Source organism: Haliaeetus albicilla, chromosome 1 (assembly GCF_947461875.1).
Source record: "Haliaeetus albicilla chromosome 1, bHalAlb1.1, whole genome shotgun sequence".
Lineage (NCBI taxonomy): Eukaryota > Metazoa > Chordata > Aves > Accipitriformes > Accipitridae > Haliaeetus > Haliaeetus albicilla.
The window spans coordinates 83,630,499-83,657,811 of NC_091483.1; the positions used below are offsets into that span (position 1 = coordinate 83,630,499).

The window sequence follows — 27,313 nt, forward strand, 5'->3', positions numbered from 1 at the left end:
GATTTAGATGTGAGCACTTAGGTTGGTGTGGGCTGTGTAACCACAGCAAATGCAAAAGCACAGTGTGCAGGACTTGGGATCTTTTGTGGGTGAACTTGTTGATGACCTGCTAAGAAGAAACCTGGACCAGTTAGGGAGAGGGAGACCAGTGGGTCTAGGTGAACACCAGTGTCCATTCTGATGATGGCATGCACTCACCTGGTCTATGAAATGGTCTAACGAAGCCTTTCCTTTCCAGAACATCACTCCTGAGATCCCGTCCCCGGATGATTCTCCCAGTCCAAAGCCTTGTGTGCCTCGCTGCCTTTGGCCTGGCCCTTCCCTTGGCCATCAGTCTCTTCCCGCAGATGTCTGAGGTCAGTACATGTTTGGTCACTGTGGTGGGATATCTCAGAGGGGCTTACCAATGCCACTGCTTGTTTTGCCTTCCTGGATAATAGTCTCATTCCTATGGGGCCTCCTCCATTTTTGGATGAAGTTGGTTGCTGTCTTCTTCACTTGAACAACTGTAGATTCACTGGGCAGATGATAGTTATGTTAGTCCCTTCTGTTAGGGCATGCTAGCATAGCACAGATCAATATCACGTGGCTTTCCATACTTCTAACCAGTGTTTGGATCCTGTGGTGGGAGGAACCTTTGTTCCACCCAGCAAACGCATCTTTTACAGGTAAGGGTGGTCCTGTGTGATCCTCCTCCCTTCCATCGCATACGTTGTTCTCCCACAGGGATGGTCTGCTCCAGGCCTCTCCCATGTGGAGGACATTTAGTAATCAAAACACCAGGGATCAGGGGGACAACCAGGTTGGAATAGGGTGTTTCTTTAAATGTATGAGGATAACATTCTGCCTGCTTGATCGCCAGGCAGAGGAGTGTCTCAGCTAGCACAGGGGGTATCCTGTCCCTCTTTAGTGATACCTAGGTCAAGTCTGATCAGATCACAAGTCAAGGGATGTTGGTGTTTCTGACTGATGACTTCTGCTCTGAGACTCCAGCTGGGTTCATCCTGTCTTGTCTGGGGATGTGACCTTAGTCAGAGCTGAGCTGCACCAGGGAGAACATGGCTCGGCTCACCCTCTCCCATGACAGTGGTGTTTCCTTGGTGCTAACCTAGTGAAAACAAGGTTTTGTCCATTAAGTAAAGAGCCTGGGATATACGTTTGATGTGGATGTACTTTCCCAGAGATTCTTTGAGGGTTTCTGCCTTTTCATCTTCTAGCTTGGCTCTGGGAAGACACAACCTGGGTGTGAACAGAGGAAAACTAGCCAAGGAACAGGCAGAATGACTAATGAAATCACTCGTACCTAAGTTGAACAAATTGCTAGGGTGTATTTATTTGTAAGTCATTAATATTGACCATTTGGTGTTTGGAGCTTAAAGATTTGCAGATTGTAAGTTTGTACATTTACAGGGAGGGTCACTATTATAAAGTGATAAAACCTCTATCAAACAGAGCAAAGGACTTTGCTGGAGTTCTTTTTGTGTCAAGTAGAACAGTTGATCAGAAATTGCTATCACAGTCTCTACTGGTTAATTCACTTTTTTTGGTCTGGATGGGTTTATCCATGACTTCTAGCCAGGGAATCTTGTTGTACACTTGTCTGCTAGACTGAAAAACGTGTTACAAATTTTTTGTTGTCCTTCTAGCTATTTACAGGCTGAGATAAAACTGTCCCTTAATCTTCTCTTTAAGAAACTGAATATAGCTCAATCTTGGAGTCTCTTGCTAAAAGACGTGTTTTCTGAAGCTTTAATGATTCATATGGCTCTTCCTTAAACTTTTTCTAATTAGTCAACATCATTTTTGGAGCACTTCCATAAGAACCAGACACAGTATTCCAGTAAGAAGTTGCACAAGTACCAGTTGCAGGAGCAATGTGATTTGCCTGCTTCTACTTGAATTCGTACATCCACAGAGCATGTTAATCATTTTGGCATGAGCTCAACCTTAGCTCCCTGTCCGTCAGGTTTTTGCTGTGATGCCAAGTTCTGCTCAGAGGTTTTGGTTATGAAAGACTCAGGGGTATTTCTGGGTCTTGCACCCATTCAAGGTACATGCCTGGAGGATGTCCAAAGTTCCTGTTGGAAGGAGACTTGGACATAGAGCATTGCTTATGCCCCTATTTCCAGGGAAAGGAGCTTCCCCAACCAGAAGGTAGCCATGGCCTTTCCTGGGAGGTCTCTTTTCAAGATAATCAGGGAAGCAAGACCTCAACTTCATCTATCCAAAGGTTACATTGCCACCGTTTCCCCAAAATGGTGCCCCATGCCATAGGTACATACACTGTGCCCAGAGGCAATTTTGTGTTTGACCATAGCCTGATGCACATTGACCTCTTTTCCACAGATCACCATGTGATCCAGAGGTCTCTGTATCAGTGACCTGGGCTCTTAATTACTTACCACTTTCCCAGACTTTGTGTCATCTCAAGCCTTAAGTGGCAGTCATTGTGTATTTTCTCCCTTCTTACTGAAGACACGCATGTTTAATAGCGTTGGCCAAACCAAACCATTCTTTCAACATAGACAGGAAACTCACCCCACAATTCTGTTTTGAAATTCAGCATTTTGTACATTTCCAGTATTTTTTGTAGGCATTGCTTAGCATGGACTTCTCTGAAATAGTAAGTGCCTACTAAGGTCAGTGGGAACTAAAGTTTTGGTACCAGAATCTGAGGCATTCAGAGTTAAACACTTTGGGCTCTACAAAAATAATTATTCATTGCCTTAGTTCCTTTATCTAAAAATGAAGCCCTCAAGGTCTTTTTGCCTTTTGTATTTTAGCTTTATGGGTGACAGATAATTTATAATGTATAGTATCTGATATTACAGCATGAAATACTGTGTTGATGCTAAGAGCTGAATGAATTGTAGCCCACGAGGAAAATTAAGGTCTGGCTTCCCTCAGAGGATATTCAAATTGCAGGCATCAGGCAATACTGAAACCATACAGCATCACTTGAAAATGACCTTCTAAAAGCAGATGAAATGCTATCTGCAGTGTAAACATGAATCAGCGCTGATTAGTAGATCAAACAGAATGACGTGCTCTCTGCCCACGCTTCATGTCAATGAAAAGAAACCATTACAGCTGCTGGTATAGCTCATTACCTACTGGGATCTCAGCTCTGCTCAACTGGAGTTAGTTCCATGCACCCAGCTGGACCTCACATCTGTTGATGCAAAGGAATCAGATTCTCCATAGCAGCCTGGTCCAATCAGTCTTCCAGTTATGTCTGTATTCATTATAAATCTGTGTGAGTGTGTGTGTAAAGGGCGTTCCTTCCATTCTGCAAAATCTCATTGGTGGTGACTGTGGGAATGCTCAAGTGAGCAGAGCAAGTGATTTATCTGCAACAATCTCTCCAGAGCTGTTTCTTCACAGTCTTGGATAGGAAATCTGAGTTTCCTTGCAAAGAGTGTTTCTCAGAATGTGTGATTTCTTGGTCACTCATCACTGGTCCATGAACTTGTCGGATAACTAAGTTAATAGACTTTGAGTGTTTGAACATTGACCTCTCTCTATAAGTATGTGCATGTGTATATATGTATGCATGTGTGTATTTGCTTTTTCTCATAACTGCAGTAGCTGAAGCAGCTATGAACATAACATGACTGAGATGATGCTGTTGTAATGAGCGTTACCCAGGGAGTAAATTATTAACAACAAGTTGTAATAAAGCATGTTCTGTTCCAAAAATATGATTATGGTCTGAGCAGCAACCCTTTCAGGAATTGTAAATGAGCCAAATTCTGCCCTTAGTCACACATTCACAGTCCTTTTTCTTCAGTCAGAGAGCAAACACAGAAGCTGATGTGTTATTGAGTGCTTGTTTTAGCATGGGAGCTTGACTGGCCACCTTTGATCCACTCTTCTAAAGGGGCTCAAACTTACAATTAGTTTTCAAGCAGAATTGAAGCCTTGCAATAGATTTAAGAGATGTGCTAGATAAATGCAGCCACCTTATCACATCAGCTGTAGCTGCTTCAGAATTATACCTGTTTTAAAATAACTTAAGAGAAATCAGAATTCAGCTCTGGTTGCATACAGAAACACCAATATTAGGTAAATGAAAATTCTGGAGCTGAACAACCTTCATGTGCTGGGAAGGATAACACATCCAGATCTTCTCCTGGGTCGGTATTTAGTCTAGCTAAGACCTTATACGTTCCTTGATTTTGTACAGATGGAATCCACTTTGATGTCTGCAACAGTGCTCCAGAATTACAGCTTGTTTCTAGATGTTATGGTTTTGAAGATCACCTTATAAAAATAAAACCCTAGTGTCAGCCATAAAGACATCGGTCCTTGTGACTAAGCACACTTAAGATGTTGAGAAATACACTTTTCATCCCAGTATAGTGTTAAATCCAGTACCTAAATGCATCAATATGCATTAAGTAATTCACTGCTGTTAAGTTTAGGAGAAACATCTAGTTAATGCATTTAGCCCACAACCTCCAACTGCCTCCCATGCCCCCCGGGGAATCTCTTTTCTAACCGCCTATCCTACAGCATCCCCACTGACAACTCCTACTCAGCTATGCACTGCCAATAGAAACAGCTGTGACAGTTCCAAACTGAAAATGGGACTTGTGCAAATGAAATTCAGTGTAGCAGCAAAAGAAATAACCATGGGGTTGCTCCACTGATTTTCCACCCTTTGGTCCCTGCTCATCCAGATCATTCATTTTTCAGCATCCAAGAGGATGCTATTGAGCTTCCAGGGTGCTGCAAACCCACCAAAACTTGCCTCATCCCATGCCCAGTGTGCTGGATTGTGCTGATAAAGAAGGATAAACCCAGGTGAGAAAAGGAGCTGAAGCAAGAGCTGATGGCAGAGAAAGCCTTCCACTAGCTATAATACACGTGCCCTCACCGTGGGTTAAGTTTAAAGGGCCTTGGTTGCTGGTTAGGGCAAAACAAGCCATCTTCCGGAATTAGGCTGGTTTCAGCTGAAAGCCTTTTCTTAAAAATAATCTTCCTTTTGGTTCTCCAGGACAAGGGGAATAAACAGCCTAAAATCCAAGGCTGAGCTATTGTTTTCCAATCTGTTTTAGCCTTCATCTTGTTGGCAGGCTGCTTTAGAAAAGCAAAAGGTTAATGAGCCAATGTGCAGTGGGATTATTGCAGTAAAGATGACAGTGAACCAGTAATTACTAATTAGATGCAGTTTAACAGGAGGAACAAGTGAAATCTCCTCTTCACCAACTGTCAATAATTAGCAGATTTGGTGAGGTTGAAATGTGTCCACAGTTAAAAGGCTGATTTTTTAATGAAATGGCACTTGACAAAAGAGCTGTATGGAGGTCACAGCCATAGCCCTCGAGACGCTTCCCTATACCATACTTAGGAGGGAAATCAGATGCAAGACAGCAGGGGGTCCCCATGAAACCATTTCTCCCTTAGGATTACATTGCACGGGGGGAGGGGAGCAGGAGGGATTCTCTGCAGTAATTTTGTCCAACTTGGATGAGAAGCAAAGGAAAGGATTTGCCAGCTGCCATGGGGAAAAATTTTTGAGAAGTGAGAAGTTCTGTGGTATTTCTTTGCTTCTGGGTCTGAGGAGCGGTTTCTTGAGAGTGTGGTAACCTGAGTGTGCTGGCCAAAGTCTACCCTTGGGATGGAGGTTGGTCTTGGAAGGAACTCCTCTTAGAAAAGAAGGGGCACAAGGTCCTTAAGTACTGGCAGGAGGCTGGAAGCACAGTGGTGTGTGTCTCCCAAAGACTGCAGAAGATTCAAGCTGTGCCCCGAAGGTTTGGTTTCATACTGACACACAGGCAATGTGCCATCGTTGACTTCTGAAGCATTGAGATTCATCTGAGGTTCCTCTCCTATGTACTGATCCAGTTCCTCTTCTGGCAAAGTAACTGTTGACATGGGCAAGAGTATCTTTATTTTCCACATGAACTTAAAATGGAGAGGTGGTCTATGTGAGCTTCTTTAATGCCCATGAAACTTTTTACTTGAGCAGAAACTCCCAGGATTTATGATACTGGGTGGCTGAATACTGATGTGGTTCAGGTAGGGCTGGAGAGAAAACCTCTGGTATTCGGAAATGTTCTGGCCTTCAGAAGAAGGATGGTGCTTAGCAAGGTTTGCATCTGGTGATCTTTGGTAAGGATGGACTCGTTCTGTCAGAGGTTGGAGGACAAATCAGTGACCCCTTCCAGAGCATAGTCCTGCGCCTGGAAGGGGAAAGTGATTGGAGAGGAGGTGATGTTTGGGGAACAGCAGAATGATGCTGCCATGACTACACACAAAGGCCAGACATGGTTGCACAAAACTCAAATGTAAGTTGCTAGACCATCTTTGGTAAGAAATAATAGCCTAAGGAAATCATAAATTACGTCTGTCCTTCTAAACCCAGTAGGGTCTGAGCAGAAGCTGGGTCACAGGCCCATGGTGTGCAGCCTGGTTAATTGTATGCGTCTTCTCTGGATCAGTTTTGGCTTCGCAGCTAATGCTAGAGGGGAGCCCACCTAGGGACTGCTCCCAAGGAATAAAACTTCCCTCTTTGGGGGAAGAGTTTGGCCGTATGGATGCAAGCTGTGCCATACCGGTTGTCCCCGAGCCTGAGACTGGATTCTGGTTCATGCTGTTTCACGCAGCTGTAGCCCTGCCTGTCCTGTTGCAAGTATTCAGGAAGTTGTGGTGCGGTAATTTTAGTCTGGGACCTCTCTAGGTTAATTTGATTTATGATTTATAGGGCTTATCTGAGCTGAGTTTTGACATTAGAGGACCATGGCCTTAATCTTGCATTACAGGAGAGTCATGTCGTCCTGCGCCATGACAGGACCATGCCTTAGCTGAGCAGTGGAAAGGCAAAGATCTCTTCAGCCTTTGCTTTAAGTGCCTGAGACTTGCACACAAAGCAAAGGGTACATCTGTCCTCCCGTATTTCTGGTGGAGCCTACCCTTGCTGTCAGTCTGGTGACTGAAGTGTTTGTCACCAGCTTTTTTTGTGACAAATCCTTCCCTGCTCCAAATCAAATTACAACCTTGGCCGTGAATCTTCATGAAGTCACCAGAGCAGCTCAAAGCACCATGAGACCAGTCCCCAGTAGTCAATTCTGCTGTCTCAGTAGCTCGTGCAGAGAGATGGGACCTTAGTCATGCAGCACAGCAGGAGTCACCTGTACGTCTCACGAAGGTGACCATGCAGTACCTGCAGTCTGCTGAACAGGAGAAGTTGCCCTGAGGCTGCTCACTGAGGGATGAGCAGTGAACTTGAACCTCACTCTGGGCTAAACAGCCAATGTTTTTGGAAAGGTTTCAATCTCCCTTGGTTTGAAACAGGAGTGCTTTTACCATTTGCTTCTCTGACATCTCCTTTCCCTCCCTACTCTCACCAGCCCTCTCTAGTTAAGAGCATCAAGCAGAAGAGAAGACGATGTGTTCCTGGCTTAGCCCCCCTTCTCAGCCCCTAGTTTGGGTTTTCCTTCACCTGCGCCAGCTGTCAGGGCAGAGTTTGCAGACCCGGCGTGTGTTTCCCGAGGAGCCAGACTTCACACACCGCTTCCCCTTGGCCTTACCCTTTGGCTTTCCCTTTAGACCTCCACTGCTCTCCCCCCTCACCCCCCTCAGCAGCCTGGCATCTGCAGAACACCTTTCCTGTCAAAGCAACCAGAAAAAAAACAATAAATCACAGTAGCTTGTTTCCTGTGCTGTAGATTCCCTCAATTCCCTTAACAACTTTTAGTTTCCTTCTAATTGCGTTGTGCAGGGAAGCTGCTGCCCAGGAGCCCACTGGCATGGAGGAGTCTGTGCATTACTGAAAGTATTTAGGTGGCCTGAGATGGTTTGGCTGGGTTCGTGGTTGTGCTTAGCCTTGCAGAGAGATGCACCAGGAGCTGGAAGGGTCTCTCCAGAGTGTGGTGATGAGCTGTTATCATTAACTGTATAAGTAATTGTCGGTGTTATTCCTGTGCTCTGTAGATGCCCATGGACTGTTCCCAACCCATTGTAGGCCTCCTACACAGGTTCTTCTGTCAGGAGCAATCTATCTAGTGGAAGGTGTCCCTGCCCATGGCAGGGGGGTTGGAACTAGATGAACTTTAAAGTCCCTTCCAACCCAAACCATTCTATGATTCTATTCTATGATTCTATGACTTCCACTTGGCTGCAGAGATCTGAGCTAGTTCCTGCTCCCACCTTGAGTCTCTCTCTTTCTGCCATCGTCTCCAGTGTGACACAGACAGAAAGAAGCCTGGAGCTTTCACCGTATTTGCTTTAGAGCTTGCAAGGTCAGACCCACTCTCCATACTATAAACTTCCAAGCCAAAGTGACAGCAGAGCTTTTTGGGGAGCTCAGGCGTATTCAGGGCAAGGACGTAGGCAGGCTCACATGCTCTAAAACCCCTTCTCGAGCACATCTCCCAGGTGAAGGTATTCCTAAACACATGGGGACACTTCAAGCTTGGTAGTCCTCTCCTCTGCTTCCAGTGGTGCTTTAGCCTGAGTTGCTGAACCAACAGCTGCAAGCTCCCTCCTGCTTCAGGGAGGGCTTCAATACAGGTTAATGTTTCTGCAGAGAGCTTCTAAAAATCAAATAGACCCAAAGTTCCAAATTCTACCTGACTGTGACATCCTTGTTTTCCCCCTCAGGTCACGAAAACCCCCAAATTCTCACTATTGTATCGTAACTCCCCACTGCTACTCCACAGTGCTTCCACACTGCTACTGTGTGATGCTCTTTCAAGTTCTTTTTCTGGGACTGTAGCAGGAGGATAGGGAAGATGTTGTGGCACAGTAATTTCCTTCTGCCCTCGTCTGGCTGGATGCAGCAGCAGTTCCAGATGCAAATCCATGGGTGATAATCTGACAGACGCAGCATCTGCCTCATTGCAGAGCCACCTCCCATTTCCCAAACTCACAGCATAATTTGTTGCAGTGCCCATTTGATTCATGTCCTGGCATGACTGAAACTCCTCTTGCTGTGGGGACGCTTACTTGAGACATGACCAGGAAAGAAGGAACCAGTTTCACAAAGCGAAGAATATTTCTGGATCAGGACATCTCCCCTTTCCATGTTTTTTTTCCCCATGTCTTTCTCAAAATCAAAGCATTTCCCATGCCTACTCGCTCCCTAATGGATTGGGAGGTCTCAGTCACTTCTTCTGGGAGAAAATGTCCTTTCCAAGAGGAAGAGGAAAGATCTGGTATTCAGGGGCATCAGCTCCACCATCACTCTTTACAAGCCCGTAGGGGTGGTTAGGTTTACAACTGCTCAGCCTGTTTGCACCTCGCGGTGTAATTATTAGGCTCAATGACATCTCTTGTCTGGGGAGGGTCACGAGTGAGCAGTGCTGTGATTGATTTGGAGCCTGTGTCTTTGTTCTCACGTTCCCTGTCCAAGAGGCTTTGATTTGTTACCAAGCTGGTTTTTGAAGTCTGCTTGTTGAGAGTGGTCCTTTGTTTCACAACCAGCATTCATGGGATTCAAAGGTGCTGAAAATATTACAGGATCTGGCCCTAATATCATAATGTGGACCAGCAGAGCTTTTTCTTGCTGGGAAGCGACAGCTTGAAATGAACTGTTATTTGTGGTCATTCGAGGTGGGTGTGGGAGAAGGGACCCCTTTGTACTGCCCAGGGGCTTCAGCAGCGGTGTCAGACAGGATCTGGTTTCATGTTTATATCTCTGTCCCTGGGATACAGGTTCAAGTATGTAAACTATCTATCCTGCAAGCACAGGCTGCTGCAGGTGTGTGGGTGCTAGTGGGCATAAAAAAACATTCCTGACACCATCTCTTTTGAGGAGTCTTCACCTCCTGATGGCTATAAGCCATTAGGAGTCAAAAGAAAGAGCTGACATCCGACAACTCCGGATAAACAGCTAAACATTAACCCTTAAAGTGGCTCAAAAAACATACTTAAAAGGCACTTTGTGGAAAGAAGCCATTTTTTTTCCAGGCCTGTTAATTGCTGTCTTTCTTCAGGACACCTTTCAGCAGCACCTACAGTAAACAGACCGGCTACTCCCGAAGCACTTCCCCCACGGATTCCTGCCCTGCTCGCTGGGGAGCCTGCAGAGATGGCCATCCCCGTCTCCTCCTGCCCTGTGCAGTCCTCCTGCAGGTCCTTGGTTTTGTTGGTTTCTCCTTGGCCTGAAAGCCAAGACTTTTCCTCTCTTGCTGCCAGCCCACCCTGAAAACTCAGTCCCCTTTCTTGGTTGCCATCAGCTTCTTTATTTGGTGCAACTAGGTTTGTCCCCGGCTCTTCCCTGGCTGTTGCCTAGCTTACCCCTCTCTTTTTGCGTAGTGTTGGATATGTCCTTTTCTGCATACTCAGAGACAGTTGGTTTAGCTCATCTGAAGCAACCGTAGCTCAGACTACTCCAAGTGAGACGTTAAGGGTATGAGCTAAGGAAGGTGGCCAGTTGTCCAGACTTGCCTGCTGTAAGCATGCTTGCTTACTGCAGAGAATGCCTTATTAATCACGTTTCCCAAGCACAGGTATATATAATTATCTGTAATTGCTTTTTAAATCATTTGGACCTAGCAGCCTGCTTCTAGTGAGGCTGTTGGTCCTTCAAGAAGAGGAAATGTGATGGAGGTTGGGATCCTGAGAAACTTGCTTAGCTTCTTTAAAGCAACAAGGACATCCCTAAATCCTGCAATACTCATCATGCTCTTCCTTCTTAATAGCAGGAGAATTGCAGGGTTTGATGTTCTCACTAAATAGCAACAAATGCTTTCTTCCTCAACAGAACTGCTGGAGGGATTCTTACCAGAATGGACCTAATAGCTCTTTTTCATCGAAAGGGAAACCTGCTACATTCATAATGTCCATATTCAAAAGTAGGATTTTTTTCTTCCAAAAGAGGAGAGATGCTTCTAACTCTTTTTGTGAATGCCTTTCATTCCAGCAAGGAGCAGTGTCCCTAAACTCTGCAATTTTGGGGGTTCTTCAGATCATATTTTAGGTGGGTTGATGACTTTTCAACCCAACATTGAGTTGGCTTGAATGTTCCCCCACAAAGCCTACATCATGTAATGTGAGTTTTCTTCCTTGAGGCCAGGCAGAAGTTTCTTTTGCCCTACATGCTATAGACCGAATGCCATGCACAGTTTTGGGAGAAAGTCCTTTCCTGAAGAATGTTCCTTACCCCATGAAGCTGGGTGACCTGAGGTCAGAACACCTGTGTTTCTGCTGTGGTACCAGCCTAAGACATCCACCTCTCCAGAGCTCCTGTAGAAATTAATGCAGTGTGGCAAACTGAGAGTTTACCTCATGAGCACTTACCTCCTACGCATGAACAGATCTTCTTCTCCAGAGTGAAGGAGGAAAGGTATCTTAGCTCCTGCAAAGGCCTTTTGTGTGGTTCTTTGCTTCATGGCAGACACCTTATGCGATGGTCTTTGCTTCTCTCCGTCACAGCTTCAATTCTTTATTCAGTCTTGTGCTTGAGCTTCTACATTTCTCTGTATGGGTGGTAAGTTTGTGTGACTTGTGTCTTACCCCTCGATCCCTTGCAAAGCATTGCAGAACAAGGTGCCATGCTCACCAGGGATGCAGGCTGGCACCTCCTGGATAGCAGTGACTGTGTGAAAGGAAGGAAAGCCCTTCACCTTCCTGGGTTGCTAGAGAGAAATGGAAATGTCTCTTTTCTCCAGAAGACAGACAGAAGGAACTTTTTTTTTTACCTTGCTATTTGAAACCGTATGGTTTGAAACCTTATGGTTTCAAAGCTTTTATTTCTTTTGTTTTGTTTTTTAAATACTTGAGGTTTCTAGTGCTGTGGGCAATGCTCTTCTTTCCCAGAAGACTCAAATCCACAATTTTGCAATGACTTGGAAATGTTGTGATGTGGGGGGGTTGACCTTTCAATCTGTTTATAAAGCTGGAAGGCTTGAGAGAGTCTGAGCCGTGCAAGCCCAGTGCTAACAAAACTCAGCTCCTAGGAGTGGCTTTCATTCATATCACCATGTCTGTGCATCATTGATGTCATCTTGAGACACCAGAACAGTTCCCATGGCGAACTGGAAGGTTAGAGCTGGTATCTTACTGGTGGACTGGTTTGGGGCAGTGAACAAACACGGGACCCGGAGCACAGGAGTGAAACGCGGCTGTTGAACTGCTCTGCTACAGGACAGGTAGGGACACGCCGAGTAGTTGAAGCTACCTTGCAGCCTTAGGTGCCTGCTGTCATATATTATTATCCCATCTGCTGACACTGTTATCATCGGTCATTTCTAGAGCACCAGAAACAAACGTGCCACTGGGTGAGGGGAGCTTGTTGCCACATGGGCAATTGTGCTCTGCTCCTGTTTGGTTGGGCAGTAACCTAAAATGCTATGTTTTCCTTTTTCCCATCTGATTAAAGTATTGGGGTTTTTTGATATGCATATTATTTTTCTTTAGAGAAGCTGTGATACGCTAATTTGCAACTCCTGAAGCTGAAGTTAAAAAACTCCCACCCTTGATCATAGAATCACAGAATCATTTAGGTTGGAAAAGACCCTTAAGATCATCAAATCCAACCGTTAACCTAACACTGCCAAGCCCACCAAGGAAGTGGTGGAAGTTGCTGTCCCATAACTGACCCATAAATTCTGCAAACTCTTCTGCTCTGCTTCAGGGCAGAGTCAATTGTTCCCATTTAAGGTGAGGGCAGTAACATCTTAAGCCTTGTAGCTGTCTCAAAACCGATTGCACATCTCTAGCCAAACATCTGTCGAGCATGAGGAATATTCTGCTCATCTCGATACAGAAACCTGATGGCACCCAAGGTGCTGCTGACACTTTGCATTTCGTGCTTTGCTAAAAGCAGTGACGTTTTCAGGGGACGGTGCAGAGGTGTCAGCAGATGTGATAGAGTGTGAATAGCTTGTGGTGCTAACACCATCACTGACATACTTTATATCTAACACATGTCATAGGGGGGTATGCGTGGTGCCGCATTCAGACCCTTTCCAGCCAGATCTGAGAAGAACCTCTGTTTTCTGCTCAGTCCTACAGACAGCTGGAGGTGGATGCTGGTGGTCAAAGCATCCATGGCAAAAACCAGAAAACTCTTCTGAAATGGATAACCCTCAAGAGCCAGACCAGCCATATATTCCAACTTTCCTCCTTTTTTATTGTTTCAAGGAGGGGAGAGAAAATGGAGATAAAATTAATTTCAGGCAATGGTCCTTTGTAATGCTAGTTCTAGGTATGTCCAACCGGAGGTTAGACAGCAGCACTGAGATACATCTTTGGTGTAAATGTGCTGGCCAGATGTCCTGTCAGAGGCAATGCATTTCTCTCTTGCACTTCAGTGTAAGCCTGGTTCACTGTCTGCAGAGAAATGATATATCCCTAAAAACTTACTGTTTGGAAACAGCACTCTGAATTCAGAGCTGTTTATGTGAAATCCTCCACGAAACTACTACATTGCAGGGATTTAACAGGTTAGCCACCTGCTAGACACACAGCAGTAGTTCCAGATTTGCAGTCAAACAAGAAACTTTGCAAATTACCCAGGCTGCCTGGTAGTTCCTTACTTTACATATATGCTGAATTACATGTGAATCCACTTACATGGCAGTGAAAGGGTAGTATAAACCAAATGCACTCCTGAGATTGTTCTTATCTACTTATTCCTGGGCTGTCCTTATCTGCTACTGGCTTTGCTTTACTTCCAAGCATGTAAGAGAGGAACCTCTTGCTCCATGAGTGTGTCTGCCCTCCCAGCGTGATGCTTCAGGGGTTTAGTTGTATCCACGGTTGTAGGCTCTGATCACTTGGGTGAGGCTGTGCCATGACTTCATTAGAAATATAAGCCAGGCACTAATGGTAGTGGTTGTCTTGATGCAGGTGTATGTGACAAAATTTTAATCTTTTTCCTAAATAGATGGGTCCAGAGCACCAGAGGGGTTTAATCTATTTGCTTGTGCAGCAGCATCCAGCTGTCTTCTCCTTCCAAAGCTGCTTCCTTCCCAGAACATCTTCTGGTGAGCTCTTCTCTGCCCTGGACCACACCGTTGCACACCCCAGGTTCTGTGGACACGCTGTGCAGATGCACAACCTTCGCAGCGCTCTGCTTGCAGCGTGGAGGGGCTCTGCCCGACTGGCGAGGCTGCTTCCTCGGCACAGCCCGGGCTGGAAAAGCACGTCAGCCCTGCTCCTTGCAGCGTGGTGACCGGGGAGCGTCGCAAAGGCTCTTAGGGAATGTCAATCCCCGGGTGCAGTTGCATACCTTGGCGTGTCAAACAAAAGGAGATGATCAAAGCAGGGATGGTGAGAAAGGCGGTTCTAAATCCTCACCAGGGAAGCGCTTGGTGCCGCCACACCAGCAGGTGCGCAACTCTTTGATCCCTGTATTTCAGGGGGTCCAGCCCTCCCTCCCCGCACCGACCCCAAAGTGGGCACTTTTTGCGGAAGCTGGATGGTGTCAAACCTGTGAGTGGGCTCCCACCGAGCCACGGGGCTCTTGCATCCCGGACTCGGACATGCTGCAACCAGGGATGGGTGGAGGGACACCCGGCTGCTGGGCTGCAAGTGGCGGCTTCTCAGGCTCTGGTCACATTTTGTTAACGCCTTAGCCAGCATTAGGGATAGAAATGGTGTCAAATAACTTGTTTACATGTTTTTAAGAAAAACATTTTGACTAGATATGATGTTTTTTCTTATGAAAATGGAATGTTTCTTTATAAGAGGGGGGGTCTAAAAGACTTGAGAGAAACAAAAAATGAAGAGAACTGTACTAGTCAACTCTTAAGTTCAATTTTTATTATTAATTTGAAGGAAAACCTAACAAAGTTCAGGTTTATCTCAAAATCATTTCCCCCCAGCTTTGTGATTTGGCCAGCAAGCTGAGTATCAATTATTTATGAAGTTATCTGTTATCATGTACATTAGTCATGAGACTATCTCTCAACCAGTGTGTCCAGTTTTGGGGTACACAGGGTTTTTTTAACTATGTAGAAAAACTGAGAAGTGGTCAGAAAAGAGCTTTAACACCAGTATTTCAAACAACAATCTGCCTTGCAGAGAAGAAGCATGAGTTTTGTCTATAAATTTTAAGAAAGGTGATTTAATAGTCTTTGAATACTTTCATGGGAAGAAGATTTCTGGCAGGAGAGAGCTCCTTAGTGCAGCAAATAGATAAATGCAAAGTTGAAAGTCTGAATTTAGAAAAAGGCAAACCATGAGATGGCTGGTGCTCTTTGAAGCAGGACACTGAGAGATCTTGTAGCTCTGCTGTTGCTTGGACTCCTTGACCAGAGGCCGGATATCTTTTGAAAAACATCTTCTGTGATTTAATCAAAAAGTTTTTGGGCGAGACGTGCATTTCCTGAATTCTCTCACCTGTTGGGTCACCTTCAGTTGGCTGTAGGTCCGTAGCATTTCCAAGAAACACTCCTTAGCAAACACTGATTTCCTCATCTCATTCCTTAGTGAGTGGATCTGTGGAGAGCACTTTAATTTTTGATGTCTGGGAAAAGCTTTGGAAAGAGTTTATCGGAACAGAGGAGGAAAAAATCTTGCTGTCTTTAAATCATTCAGTATACATTTTCCAATTTTGGAAAGCCTTATAAAATTAAGCACGGGTTCAGATTTGTGATTTTGGCCCCATCAGCATTCTTTCAGCTACTGTCAATTAAACAAAGAAAAGGAGATCTGAAATATCTGAAAGAAGAACATTTAGGCAGTCTTACTGTGGGAACAAGACCATCAAAAACCCCATCAAATTGGTTTTTGACCCCAAGTAAGTGTGTTAAACCAAATTTAATAAGGTTCTGCCTCTCAGCAGAATTGCATTAGGTGACCATGGGCTGAAGGTAAAAGAAAGCCTCAGTAGACCCGTACAGAGATGCTTTCACACCATGGTTGCACCGAGCTACAAGCAGAGGTGGTGTGGCTGAGCAGTAGCTCATCTATCCCAGGAAAAACATGTTCTTTTTTCACCGAGGACACCAAGGACAGAGCAGAGTCTCTTAGAGGTGCTGGATGTGCCCCACCTCTCCATCTAGCTGTGCACAGAGCCCACCACCGTGGTAGCAGCAGCTGCCGGTCCTTCACGGTGCTTCATGGTGCCATTTATTAACCGAAGTCCTTCTTACACCTCACCGAGCTTCACTAGCGCTCGGCTAGCTTGGCACTGCCTTCAGCCCTTGCCCTGGTGTCTCATGGCCCAGGAGGAGATGGCAGAGGGCTGCTGGAAGGGCCGGGAGAGCCCTCCCAGGCTCCGAACCGGGGCTACCACCGAGTCTCCTCGCTGGCACCGCCAAGGCAGCAGCAGAAGATGCGGTGACCAGCCTGATCCTCCCTTCCCCCACCTCCCGGTGCAGCATCCGTCAGTCCGCATGACCCTCCCCCTACCAAAATTGGCTGCTTTCTTCCTTCTCCCCCCCCTCCCTTTTTTTGGCTGAGTGATGAGCTGTATGCCAAATCCATCTGCTCCTGTCTCCCCTAGCTGCCTTCCATATCATTACAGGATCCCTGGCAGCGAGCCTAGACCTATCTCTCTCCCTGCACTCTTAGGAGCACATTCCTTTCTACACCTTTTCCCGAGCTGGGATAGAAATGAGTATCAACCCCAAACAAAAAGCATCTGCTTTCTGCCTGCTTCTGCTTCACCGGACGCGCATGTACGCTACACTCGTGTCAGCAGCGAATGCAAAACACACACAACCCCCCACCTCGCCGCCCCGCATCCAACATGGGCTGACGAAACTTTGGGCGCCGGGAGCCTGCCTCACACCCTCTCCCTCTCCGTCTCCGCAGCACCAGCTGTGACCACCGCACCATTTGTTCCTCCAGCCCACGCCAGCACTCGGAGCCAGTTCTTTATCACCCCAATTAGCCTTGTCTGTGCTGATGAGAGGAGAGAGGCTTCCACTGCAAGGCAGAGACAGGGGGAAGAGAGCCGGCGCACGGTGGGCACCGTGAAAGGCGATTCCCTTTACAGCGGCTTTGTTCCCTGGGAGGGATAGATTTCACCGGGTCAGGAGCACCGCTAAAAAGCCAGCGCTGTCATCCCGCCTGCATTACCTGGGTGATGCCGGTTTATAAACAGTTACTTGAATAAGGTCAGGGGACACCGTTTCTTGGGTTTTTTCCCTTTTTTCTTCATGCACTCGGCTACGTGCTAGAGGAAAGAGGAGCGTCCTCAGGCTGCGCCGGCTCCCAGGTGTTGCGGCGGGCTGATGCACCTTGGCCGTGCCCCCAGCAAGGATCTCCCTGCATCTACAGCAAAGCTTCCAGTAGCCTCATAGCGGGGTGAAGCAATTCCCCCATCTCCCACTGCCTCGTTATAGTGTCTCCCGTGCTGGTACATCAGGATACCGAGTGGTCGATGCTGCACTGATGCTTGTGCAGCCATCAGCCAGAAAGCCTGTCTTTTTTCCCCCAACCTCGTAGGACTCTCTAGGAGTGGTGCTTGTACACCGTGCTTCCCCGAGTGCTGGTTGTGACCTTGCATCCCTCCTGGACTTGTCTTCTCCTGGATTCATTGTTGAAGACTCTTTTCTGGTAGGCACTTCAGTGCTATCATCCCAGAGCCGGGAAGGGGATCCATTCTTTGCCCCAGTACAAGTAGATCTACCCCATTGGGAGGAAGAGGATGGACACAATTCAAACCCAGTCCCATGGTGGGCACTCCGTTTGGAAGGACAAAGTCACCTGATATGGGGTAGTGCAGGTCCCATCAGTGTAATCCCAACAAGGTTGAACCTGTTCCTCAGAGCACCCTCCATGGCAGGCGTTTCTTGTTAGAGGGGTTCCCAGCATGACCATGGCCAAGAAGGACCCTGCTGGGGGTCTTCTTTGAAGCTGAGATACAAGAAACTTGACAAGAAACTCTGTGGTCTCCAGATCCATTTCACAATGCCATGTCCAGTAGAAGGTTGGCTGAGCAGGTCCAGGATGTTGGACAGCTAGAACAGCAGTCTACACCAAAATAAGTGAAATTACACTTTCCAACAAAAAACCCTGAGGGATTCAAAGACTGAACTGGTACACAATAAGGTTGTGTCTTAATGTTGTCTTAATATCTCTAGTCTACCACCTGAATGCTTCTCCCTGTTCTTCTGCATTGGATTTCCCAGTGAGAGGAGTAAGTTACTCCTGATGCATTTCTGAATGGCTTTACCAGTGCTGCTGTGGAGTACATCCCTCCTGTACCTGCCTCCTTGGTACAGATGCACCCCTTGGAGCTCCTGTGGCTGAGGCTCTAGAGCAGTTTTTGATATCTGCTTTATTAAAGTCAGCCAGAAAGAGATCTGCTGAGATTGCTCCAGTTCAACCAGTCACCCCCCAGCAAATTTATTTCACATCTTTCCAGGCTTCAGAGAGGGGCTTAAGTGAGTTCAGTAATATGCAGCTCCAAACCAATGCCTGTATCTTCTTTCAAGATCTTCAAAAGAGTCCCTGACCGTGTGTCCATCTTGCATTAGGCATTCATTCCCTTGTCCTTCTGCTCAGACACCATAATCTGTCTCCGAACTATCACACCTCAATCCTGTCCCTCCTAAATCTAACAGCCTAAATCCCATCCCATCTACCAGCCTTGTGTACAGCCTTGCCATGAATGAAGAGCTCAGCCATGCAGGGAAAGGAGGCTGCTTCCCTCCTGGACCCACGGGAAGGAAGCTGAAAGGACCTACAAGCAGTTGTCTCATCTGTCTCCTTCCACCAAGACAAGCTGAATTCTGCTTAAACTATTCTTGATAGGTTTCATCTAATTTGTGCTGAAAACTTCCCACCACAGAGACACCACACCTTCCCCAAGCATTTGGTTGCAATACTTTACTCCTTCCCACTAGGATACTCTTCCTGCTGTTCAGCTTGGATCTTACTTGATGCTTTTTGAATTGTGTCCCAAGAGAGTGTGAACAAAACATTACTCCTTTCTTCTGTGCTGTACCCTCTTGCACACGCAAATACCACCGTGCCTCCCTTGAACTTCTCTCTTCTACACTCAGCACTTCCAAGTCCCCAACGTTTCCCCATAGGTCTTGCTTTCAGACCACTAATCTGGGGTCCACCAGGGCAGATGTGACTTTCCTTGGAGCTCCCACCTCTCCAGCCCCCATTGGAGAGGAAGGGACTGTGGTGGCTCTCCATTCGCTTTCTGGGGAGGTGTCCCAGTAGTAGGTTGGGTTTTGCTCTGTCCGAGCTGCCCCACATCCCCAAGCCCTACCGACACTAGCATGGATGGTCAGGGTTGGACCACCCAATTCCAGGTCATTTTAAAGCACTTCCCACCTTGATATTTTCATACCCGTGGGTGAAACCACCCAGTCGCGATGCCTCGAAGCTTTTCTTTCTGTCTCTGGAAGAAAAATAAGAAAACAATAGGAAGAAAAGCTGTGTCAGAGCCAGGCAGATCGGAGTTAATCCTCCCTCAAAATGGATCCCGTCAGTGCCGGTGTATGTGAGAATTGCCTCTCCTGCACCTTTGCTGGGTACTCTCCCCGGCACAATGCTTCACTTTGTGTTTCAGCACAGAGAGAAATGGTGAAGTTGCTAATAATGGCACTAAAAGAAAATATGCTACATCTGTTATGGATAGCAGTACAAAATTAGCTGATCACACCTCTGACACCCAAGATGTCTTCACTTAAAATACTCATTGGCTTACTTTACATAATTTGCTGATTATATTTGAAAGAAATACAATTTTGCAATTACTGTTCTTTCTGGTGTGCTATCTATGCATCATTTTCTTTTTATGTTTATATATTTCTCCTTCATTAGTGCAGTCTGAAGGGTGATTAGATCCCTTCAAACATTTTACAGAGGTTAAACGTTGATTAAGATTTAATTATTACTGTAAATAGCTTGGAATGACATATGGTGCAAAAACCTGACATATGTGCATTTGAATAAATGAAGTGCTATTTCCCATGATGCTTCAGTAGCTGTTTAACAGCTTTGCTGAAGGGTTATGTTGCACCTCATGTTAAGATTGCTTTGATGTTATATTTTGTTGGGTTTTTGCAGCTGAAAGCTAAGAACAGTTTTTCCAGTTTTTAAAAACATTGAATATTTTAAATACCTAAATTGTTTTGCACAAATTTTTGCTAATTTGTCTAACTAGGTTAAACATTTTCAAAAGCATTTCGATTTTAACGTGGGTTCCTAGCATTGTGTCAGCAACAGCATCAATTCAATGTATAGGATTTCTAAAAGTCTGGTCTTGCAAGGTGCCCTGTCCCGGTTGGGAGCCAGGATCTTTGTTTGCTGTGGGAACCGGGAGCACCACGGATCCCTCCCAGGGATGCAAAGGTTCGGAGCGATTTCAGAGCAAGGGAAAGCTTCTTGCGAAGCCAGCAGAAGAAAGAAATTAGGAAAGGGCTGGAGATTTTATGGAGACAGAGAAAGGGGTAGGTAGATTTTAGCTGTGATCCATCCCTGTTGGAGGATATCGAGCCCTGGTCCACGAGCCGAATGAGACTGTGCTGTCCCCTTGTGTCACCAGGCGGCCCTTGGCTTTGACGGGTCCCTACAGGTGCAAACCCTGGCTTCGGGGACAGGATTCCTTCTAGCACCATGCGAGGGGACCTTGGCTGCGGGAAAAGGAAGGAATGTCTTCTGGAAAATGGTGGGTGGGATCCGTTCGATTACACTCTGTAATTCACTGAATATTGCAAGGCAGCGCGCGTGCATCATTTCATGTAATATAAGTCAATCCAAACAAGGTTGTTTTGAGACTTGAGCAGAGTAAAGCACATTAAAATGACACAGAAAAGGCATTGTATTATTTACATATTATACTTCTCCACATTTATTTATTGATCCATCAAGCTCCTGCTGCAGCACAACAATGCAATACCAATTCTGATCTTGCCTCCTCTTTGATTTCACAGATTGAGACATCTCGGCTGGAGCCAGAAATCGCATTGGCCACTACCAGTAAGACTGTAGTCTACAATAAAGGACTGTAAGTGGAAGTGGACCATCTCAGCCCAGAAGATTTGGGGAGGGAAAGGGGGAAACTTGAGATCCCGACTGGGAAAAAGAAAATAACAACAAGAGAAAACAAATAATAGAGCTCAGCGATAGTAACGTATTACTGCTCCCAGCGAACTGGGAGTAAATTAACACTTGCAGAGAACTGACACCTCACACCAGTCAAAAAGATTAATATTAAAAGTTTTAAATTAGCAACAGGAGCAGCAACAAAAAAAATCACATTCAAACACTTTAGAGAACTAGCTAAAGAAGAATCTCAGAACTTAATAGCACTGCATGGAGGGAAGTTTAACGGCGTGTTTACGTGGTTATACCTAACTACATGAAAGTAGGTTTCACTGAGCAAATTTTGTTTTCAATGCAAATTAAATTTCCACACTGATGCTGCACAAAAATAATTCCATAGAGATCAACGGGTGCATGAATGTGAAGCGCTTGATGGGGTGTTTGATAAGTGTCCTGTATTGGTTTCATGCCGATCCTGCCCCACGGATCATGCTCAAAAGCAGCCTACCATGGTTCGACGTGCAACGCTCCGTTAGCACAGCGAAGGTCATAGCCTGTGCGCTGTCCATCCCTCCCTCCTTCTTCTGCAGATGGTCCTGGTGGCATCCTGCCATTCATTGCACTTGCAAGACTTTGTGTCACAGGAGCCTACCGGCGGACACATCTGCAAGGGCTTTTGCCCGGGGTTCAAGATACTGGAAAGCCAACATGCCCACACGTTGAGTAGGAAGGGCTCTTACAGCAAAAATGTGGTCGATCTGCTCTTTTCCTTTGCATGGACATGAAGGATGGGATTTGTCCCACCTAACATAGACCCTCTAAAAGTAAGGTTGTTAAGGTAGCTAACTGGCTAAGCCACGCTTTGCTAAGCTAGTTGTCTAAGGACAGACTATGCTTTAACTTTTGGTCAGCCCTTAAGTGGTCAGGCAGTTGGACTAGATGATTGTTGTAGGTCCCTTCTAACTGAACTCCTCTTCTCTTCTCTTCTCTTCTCTTCTCTTCTCTTCTCTTCTCTTCTCTTCTCTTCTCTCCTCTCCTTTCCTCTCCTCTCCTCTCCTGTCCTCTCCTCTCCTCTCCTCTTCCTCTTCCTCTTCCTCTTCCTTTTCTTCTTCTTCCTCTTCTTCTCTATTTTTGCCAACACTTTCAGCCAGCAAAGCCAACGCTGCCCAAAGCCTTGTGCTAGTGTAGAGGAGAACCCAAAGCAGAAACCAGTGGGCAGGACAGCTTCACCTGGCAGCTGTGCTAAGCTGATGGCTTCATTAGACTGCAACGTCAGAGGGGGGAACTGCCCTCTGGAGATGGCTGTCTTGTCTGTCTGTCTCTTCAAGTGTTCCAGTCTGGGGTGCTTAAATTGAAGTGGGGCCAGTCCCCTCAGCACTGCACCGAGTCCTGCCCTCACGTGGGTTTGGGGCCATAATTTGGCTTTCTGGTATCTTGTACCCAAGAGTAAACCCCGAGTGACTCCCTGAGGACCAGAGGAGTTAATGCACATTTTGAACATGGTCACCAGCAGAAGACTGCACCAACAGTGAGATCTGCCTCTGGGATTGTTGTAGGGATGGAGCTGTGGTGGTGATGGGCATGGCCGAACGCACATGCTGTCATCTTTCAAATGCCAATTTGTTGGGGGTTTTGGGGAGGGTGGGGGGAGCAGGGGAAACCAAATCGCCACTGACGCAGAATGTATTCGAAGGATTTATTGCAATGCCTGAAATCGGGAGGCCTGAGCCCCGCCGTGTGCTCCTCCAGCATTAGCTGCTCTTGCTCCCCACTGGAGTCAGACCTGGAACGGTCTGGACTCCAGTAGGAACTGGAGTCATGCAACGGTTGGGCCAGCTCAGGAAGACTGATTCTGTCCCTGTGCTGGTGTAAATCAGAAATAATTGCACAAAACAAATCAATTTTGTGGATTTACACGCCAGTGTGCAGGGGAGGAGAGGCCGGCTCCGGGCTCTCCATAGCTGCTGTTGATGGGCCAGCTCCTGGTCCCTGGCGCTGGTGGAAATGCAGAGTGGGTCCAGTTATACTCATGGAGCTATTCTGAATTTACACCAGGGTAAGGGACAGCTGGATTTGACCCAGTAGAGTTCTTCTAATGCACTACATGAGATGAATGTACGCTCCGAAGGAAGCGAGGCCACCCCATCTGCTCCGGGTGGGATTTGGAGAGGCTGCAGAGAGGTGGCATCTGTCCTATGGATGTTTTCATGGGCGTCTGTCCTACGGGCAGCACAGCGCAGAATTGGGTCCCGTATTTTGCCCTGGTAACAATTAACTCCCCACAGTGGTGTAAGAGGGGAGCAGAGATACTTGCAATCAACTTGCCGATGGGAACCGCAGCGGCAAGGCTTCGGAGAGCCTTGGGATGAGCTATGTGCCTGAAAAAGGGCCCTTTCCAGTGCTGCAGGGTGTGGGAGGAGGTGAGGACCGCTGTCGGGTGCTGGGGGTACAGGTACCCCCTTGCACACACATCCACATGTGCGTGCAGCAGGGAGAAAGCTACTCTGAGCCTAAAACTTCACTTAATGGCTCCGCTGAGCTGGCAGAAGTTAGGAGCCAAGCCGCATCGTTTTGCACAGAGGCACAACTTGCCTTCTTCCTCCTCCTGAATGGAAATGCAAGGCTGAGACAGAAACAGCCTCTTGTGTTGACAGAGAGAAGCCTCCTGGCTCCGGTGTCTGTCTGGGTGGATCATTTCCCCTTCCCCGATGGGTTTTGTCACTGCCTGAACCATTCTGCTGCAAAGCTTGTTCATCCCAAGGGGGTTCTTTTTTTTGGGGGGGGGGGGGGGGCAGGGAAGGGGAGAAGTGATGGAGACTGCACTTTACCCTGAGGTTTCGGAAAGGTGGGGCAAGGAGGGACACGGTGATTTGGTTTTGCATCGTGATCTCCGATCAAAGATTTCGGTGGCTGTGAGCTCCGGCTACCTGCCGGGCCCGCAGATGGAGTGAGGAATTTGCAGCGGAAGAAAGGAGTCAGGGCTTTGCTTGCAGTATTTCTTCAGGAGACACCCAAGGAAAAGCACGGATTAAGCAAGTTCTGCCTCGGGAAAAGAGCCAACTCCCAATTTTCTCCATGATGGGAAGCAAGTATGGGTGCTTTCCCTGCACACACATCACCTGCAGAGTTTTGGCTGTGCAGGTTGTTAATTAGCAGGGGATGCTCATCACGTTAATCCAGTGATGCTCAGTAAGAACTGTGTTGGTTTGGAGGAGAACAGACTTAGCGCTTATTAAGCCACGCAGCTCCTGTGAATCACAAGGGCCTGATCCTGCTCGAGGGGGTGAGGACCAGCTTGAGGGATGTCAGAGGAGCCACACTGCGAGATTATGGCTCGGCTTGAAAGCAGCTGCACAGTCGAACAAGTGACAATCAAACGGTCTAAATGAGTCTGGATTTATCATCTTCCCATACAAACCCCGTCAAACTTGTTTCACTTTATGTGTCATGAAAATGGGTCTCAGTCAACTCGGCAGAGTTTGTGCTGAGAAATAAATACATTCCGGGGTCCTGAGTCAGGCATTTGCCGGTGTTTATCTCTAAGAGCCGATCTCAGCCTCTGGCAGGTTGGCAACAACGTTTGCTTTCAGATTTTCTTCAAATGCAACTCAAAATGTTGTGCCCCCCTGCCCAAAGCACTGGGAAGATGCTCCTGCTTGGAGCTGGGAAGGGAGACCCACCACCTAATGGGGTCCAGTTCCCTTTTCTAACCTCTTCTGAAAGCATCTGCAGGTCTTGTGTTGCGAGGTAGCGCTTGCATCAGCGATACCCATGTGGTTGAAGACCCAAGGACTTGACCCCGCATCTCCCAAACCCATGTGCGTCCCCTTCCTCTGGACAGTGAGGATGGTGCAGACCCATGTCTGCTGCCTTCCCCTCGTTGTCCCCTGGCTTGGTGGCAAGCAGGATGAGGTGTAGGTATGAGGATCACGTTTTGGTGCCCCCCTGGTCCCAAATCTTGGGAAAAATGAGACCACGGTGTCCCCACGCTGAGACACCGAAGCCAGCTGATGTGGTTCAGCTTTTGAGCCACCACCATCCCAACGCAGGGGTGTTGAGATGAATTTTTATTTAAGAGCAGCAGAATGGCTCAGCAGACACAAACCTCACCCTTACGGATCTTAAAAGACCGTTTCACTCGCAGGCAGCTCAAGGTTGGGGTCCCTTGTGCAGCGGTTCCGGCGCCGGCTCAGCATGGTTACTGCCATCCGTGGTGGGACCGCCGGCGAGCACCAAAATACCACGCTCAACTCTTCCTACAGTGTTAGAAAGTAAAAGCATGGAGCTGGGAAAGTGGTAGCACATTAGTACTGTTTATTAGGACAGCAAATTGTGCCAGAAAAGACTACACACAACAGCTAATGATAACATTGTGCACATTCACTTAATAGCTAATTAATCTCTTTGACTTTCCTAATGTACAAAAAGGAGCCTTCGGTTTGCGAGAACAACCCAACCATTTGCATTTCTTATTTCCTATAATTGGGGAAGTGGAAGAAATGGGGAGCGAAAAACCCACCACACACATCAAGTTGTTCACCTCGGCAGATAATAATAATGAGATGATCATCTCCTGTAGTATTTAATTAGAAATGTCGCAGTTAATTGATTTCTTGGATATGTTAATTAAGAAATAATGAGGACCAGGTTGCAGCAAAAGGTGCCAGCAAGAAGTTTTGAGTCCCTCCTGGAAGATGTGTCTGTTGGCTTCTCCCCGAGCCGGCTGGGGGACAACCCCGGGGTTGTATCACCCGTGTCCTGAGCCCACCTTTAAGCTTGGGCACAGCTCAGCTCCTTCCATTTTTGCTCGTTGCTCATTTTTCTGCATCCCTGCCTGTGGACAGATGCCCACAGGTCCCGGCAGGACAGGCAGCAAGGTCGCCCCGTTTGCTGCCCGTGCCAGTGCCGCGCATCGTTGGGATGCGGGATGACCCAGCAGATGCTGGACCCTGCCACCCTGGGACAAGCGATGCCGGTCGATCTCAGGGTTATACCGATGCCACGGAGCCGAAACGTGTAGGTGTGTGTCAGCCCCCCGGACCGCTTCGGTCGGCTCCCCTGGAAGGGCTGTGATGGAGATCCGGAGCCTGGGATGCCCTTCGGTCGCGTGGGGGGGAGCACGGGGGCTGCCGGTGTGTTGCGGCGAGACCCTGACAGCCTTTGAGCGAAGGTTTTTGGGGTACAAATAAGCTCACCCGAGAAGCCGGCCTGGCTCCGAGAGCGTTCCCGGTGTCGGGTGTGCAGATGGCAGAGGCTTAAAGTGGTCCTGGCGGTGGTAGATACCCCAGCCCTGGAAATCTCCCCGGGTCGCTTTAGGAAACGTCCACTTTTGGGTTTTTTCCCCTTTTTTTATGGCTTATTTTGTCACCCGACATCCTCAGCTGCCCCTTCTCACGCACCCACCCTCCGGCACCCGATCTGAGTGCACCTTGTAACCGCGTTATGGCAAGTCCCTTGGGACGCAGCGGAGGAGGAGGGGGGCGGTGGGGTTGTTGTCGCCCGCCGGCACCGGCACGTCTTCCAGCGGTCCCTTCGCCGGACCTCCGCGGGCGTACGGACCTCCGCCGCTCTGCCGCGCGCCCCGGCTCTTTTTAACCTTCTCGATCGAGCTACCAACCGCGACACTTTGTGTAACACTCGGGCCTGTCTGGAATAAAAGCGTTTAAAGACTCGGCGGTGTGGTCCAACCTCCGTGCGCCCGTTTGACGTGGAGGGTGAGGCGGGTGTCGGGCTTTAAAGGTCTCGTCGGAAAAGACGGGCTGGTTTTACAAAGGAGGAGCTGCCGGGGATGGGGTTTTTCCCTGCAGCAGGAGGGGACGCGGGCAGGGGGCTTTCCCCACAGCAGGGATTATTATATTTGTGTGTGTGCTTATATTTAATATTATATATCATTATAATCGCTTATATATCATAAAATATATATGCAAATATATATTATAAAATATGTAATTATAGTTATATATAATATACATTATAAAATACAATATATATACACACAAATATGTGTATATATTGTGTGTATATATACGATTAAAATATATATAATAATATATAAAATACACATTATAAAATACAATATATATACATGTTATATACACATATACATGTGTATATAGTGTGTGTATGTATATGCAAGTGTGTGTATATATGGTATATCTTATATATAATTATTATATTTGTGTGTATATATATTTTAATATTTTATATATATATATATATATATATATATATATATATATATATAAAATTATTATAAGTGTCCTTTCCCCCAAACTCCAGCGAGACATGGGAAGGATGCCCAACCTTTGTCGCCCAAGACCCCCCACCCAAGTCCCTCATCGCCGGGGGGTCCCAGGAGGTCCCTTCGCCAGCCCCGTGTCTCGGGGGTATCCCCGGGGAAGGG

The 27,313-nt window shown here is 47.0% G+C and overlaps 1 protein-coding gene across 4 annotated transcripts in view; it reads left to right on the forward strand.

Annotated features, from left to right (window-relative positions):
- SFXN5 (sideroflexin 5) overlaps positions 1-26,581 on the forward strand; it is a 106,396-nt gene extending 79,815 nt beyond the window's left edge. For all 4 annotated transcript variants that reach the window (XM_069797182.1, XM_069797176.1, XM_069797198.1 and 1 more), the window contains exons 13-14: positions 239-356; positions 20,799-26,581. In XM_069797182.1, the coding sequence (XP_069653283.1) occupies positions 239-356; positions 20,799-20,876 (196 nt within the window). In that variant the 3' untranslated portion in view covers positions 20,877-26,581. The remainder of the gene's footprint in view (positions 1-238; positions 357-20,798) is intronic.
- The last annotated feature ends 732 nt before the right edge of the window (positions 26,582-27,313 follow it).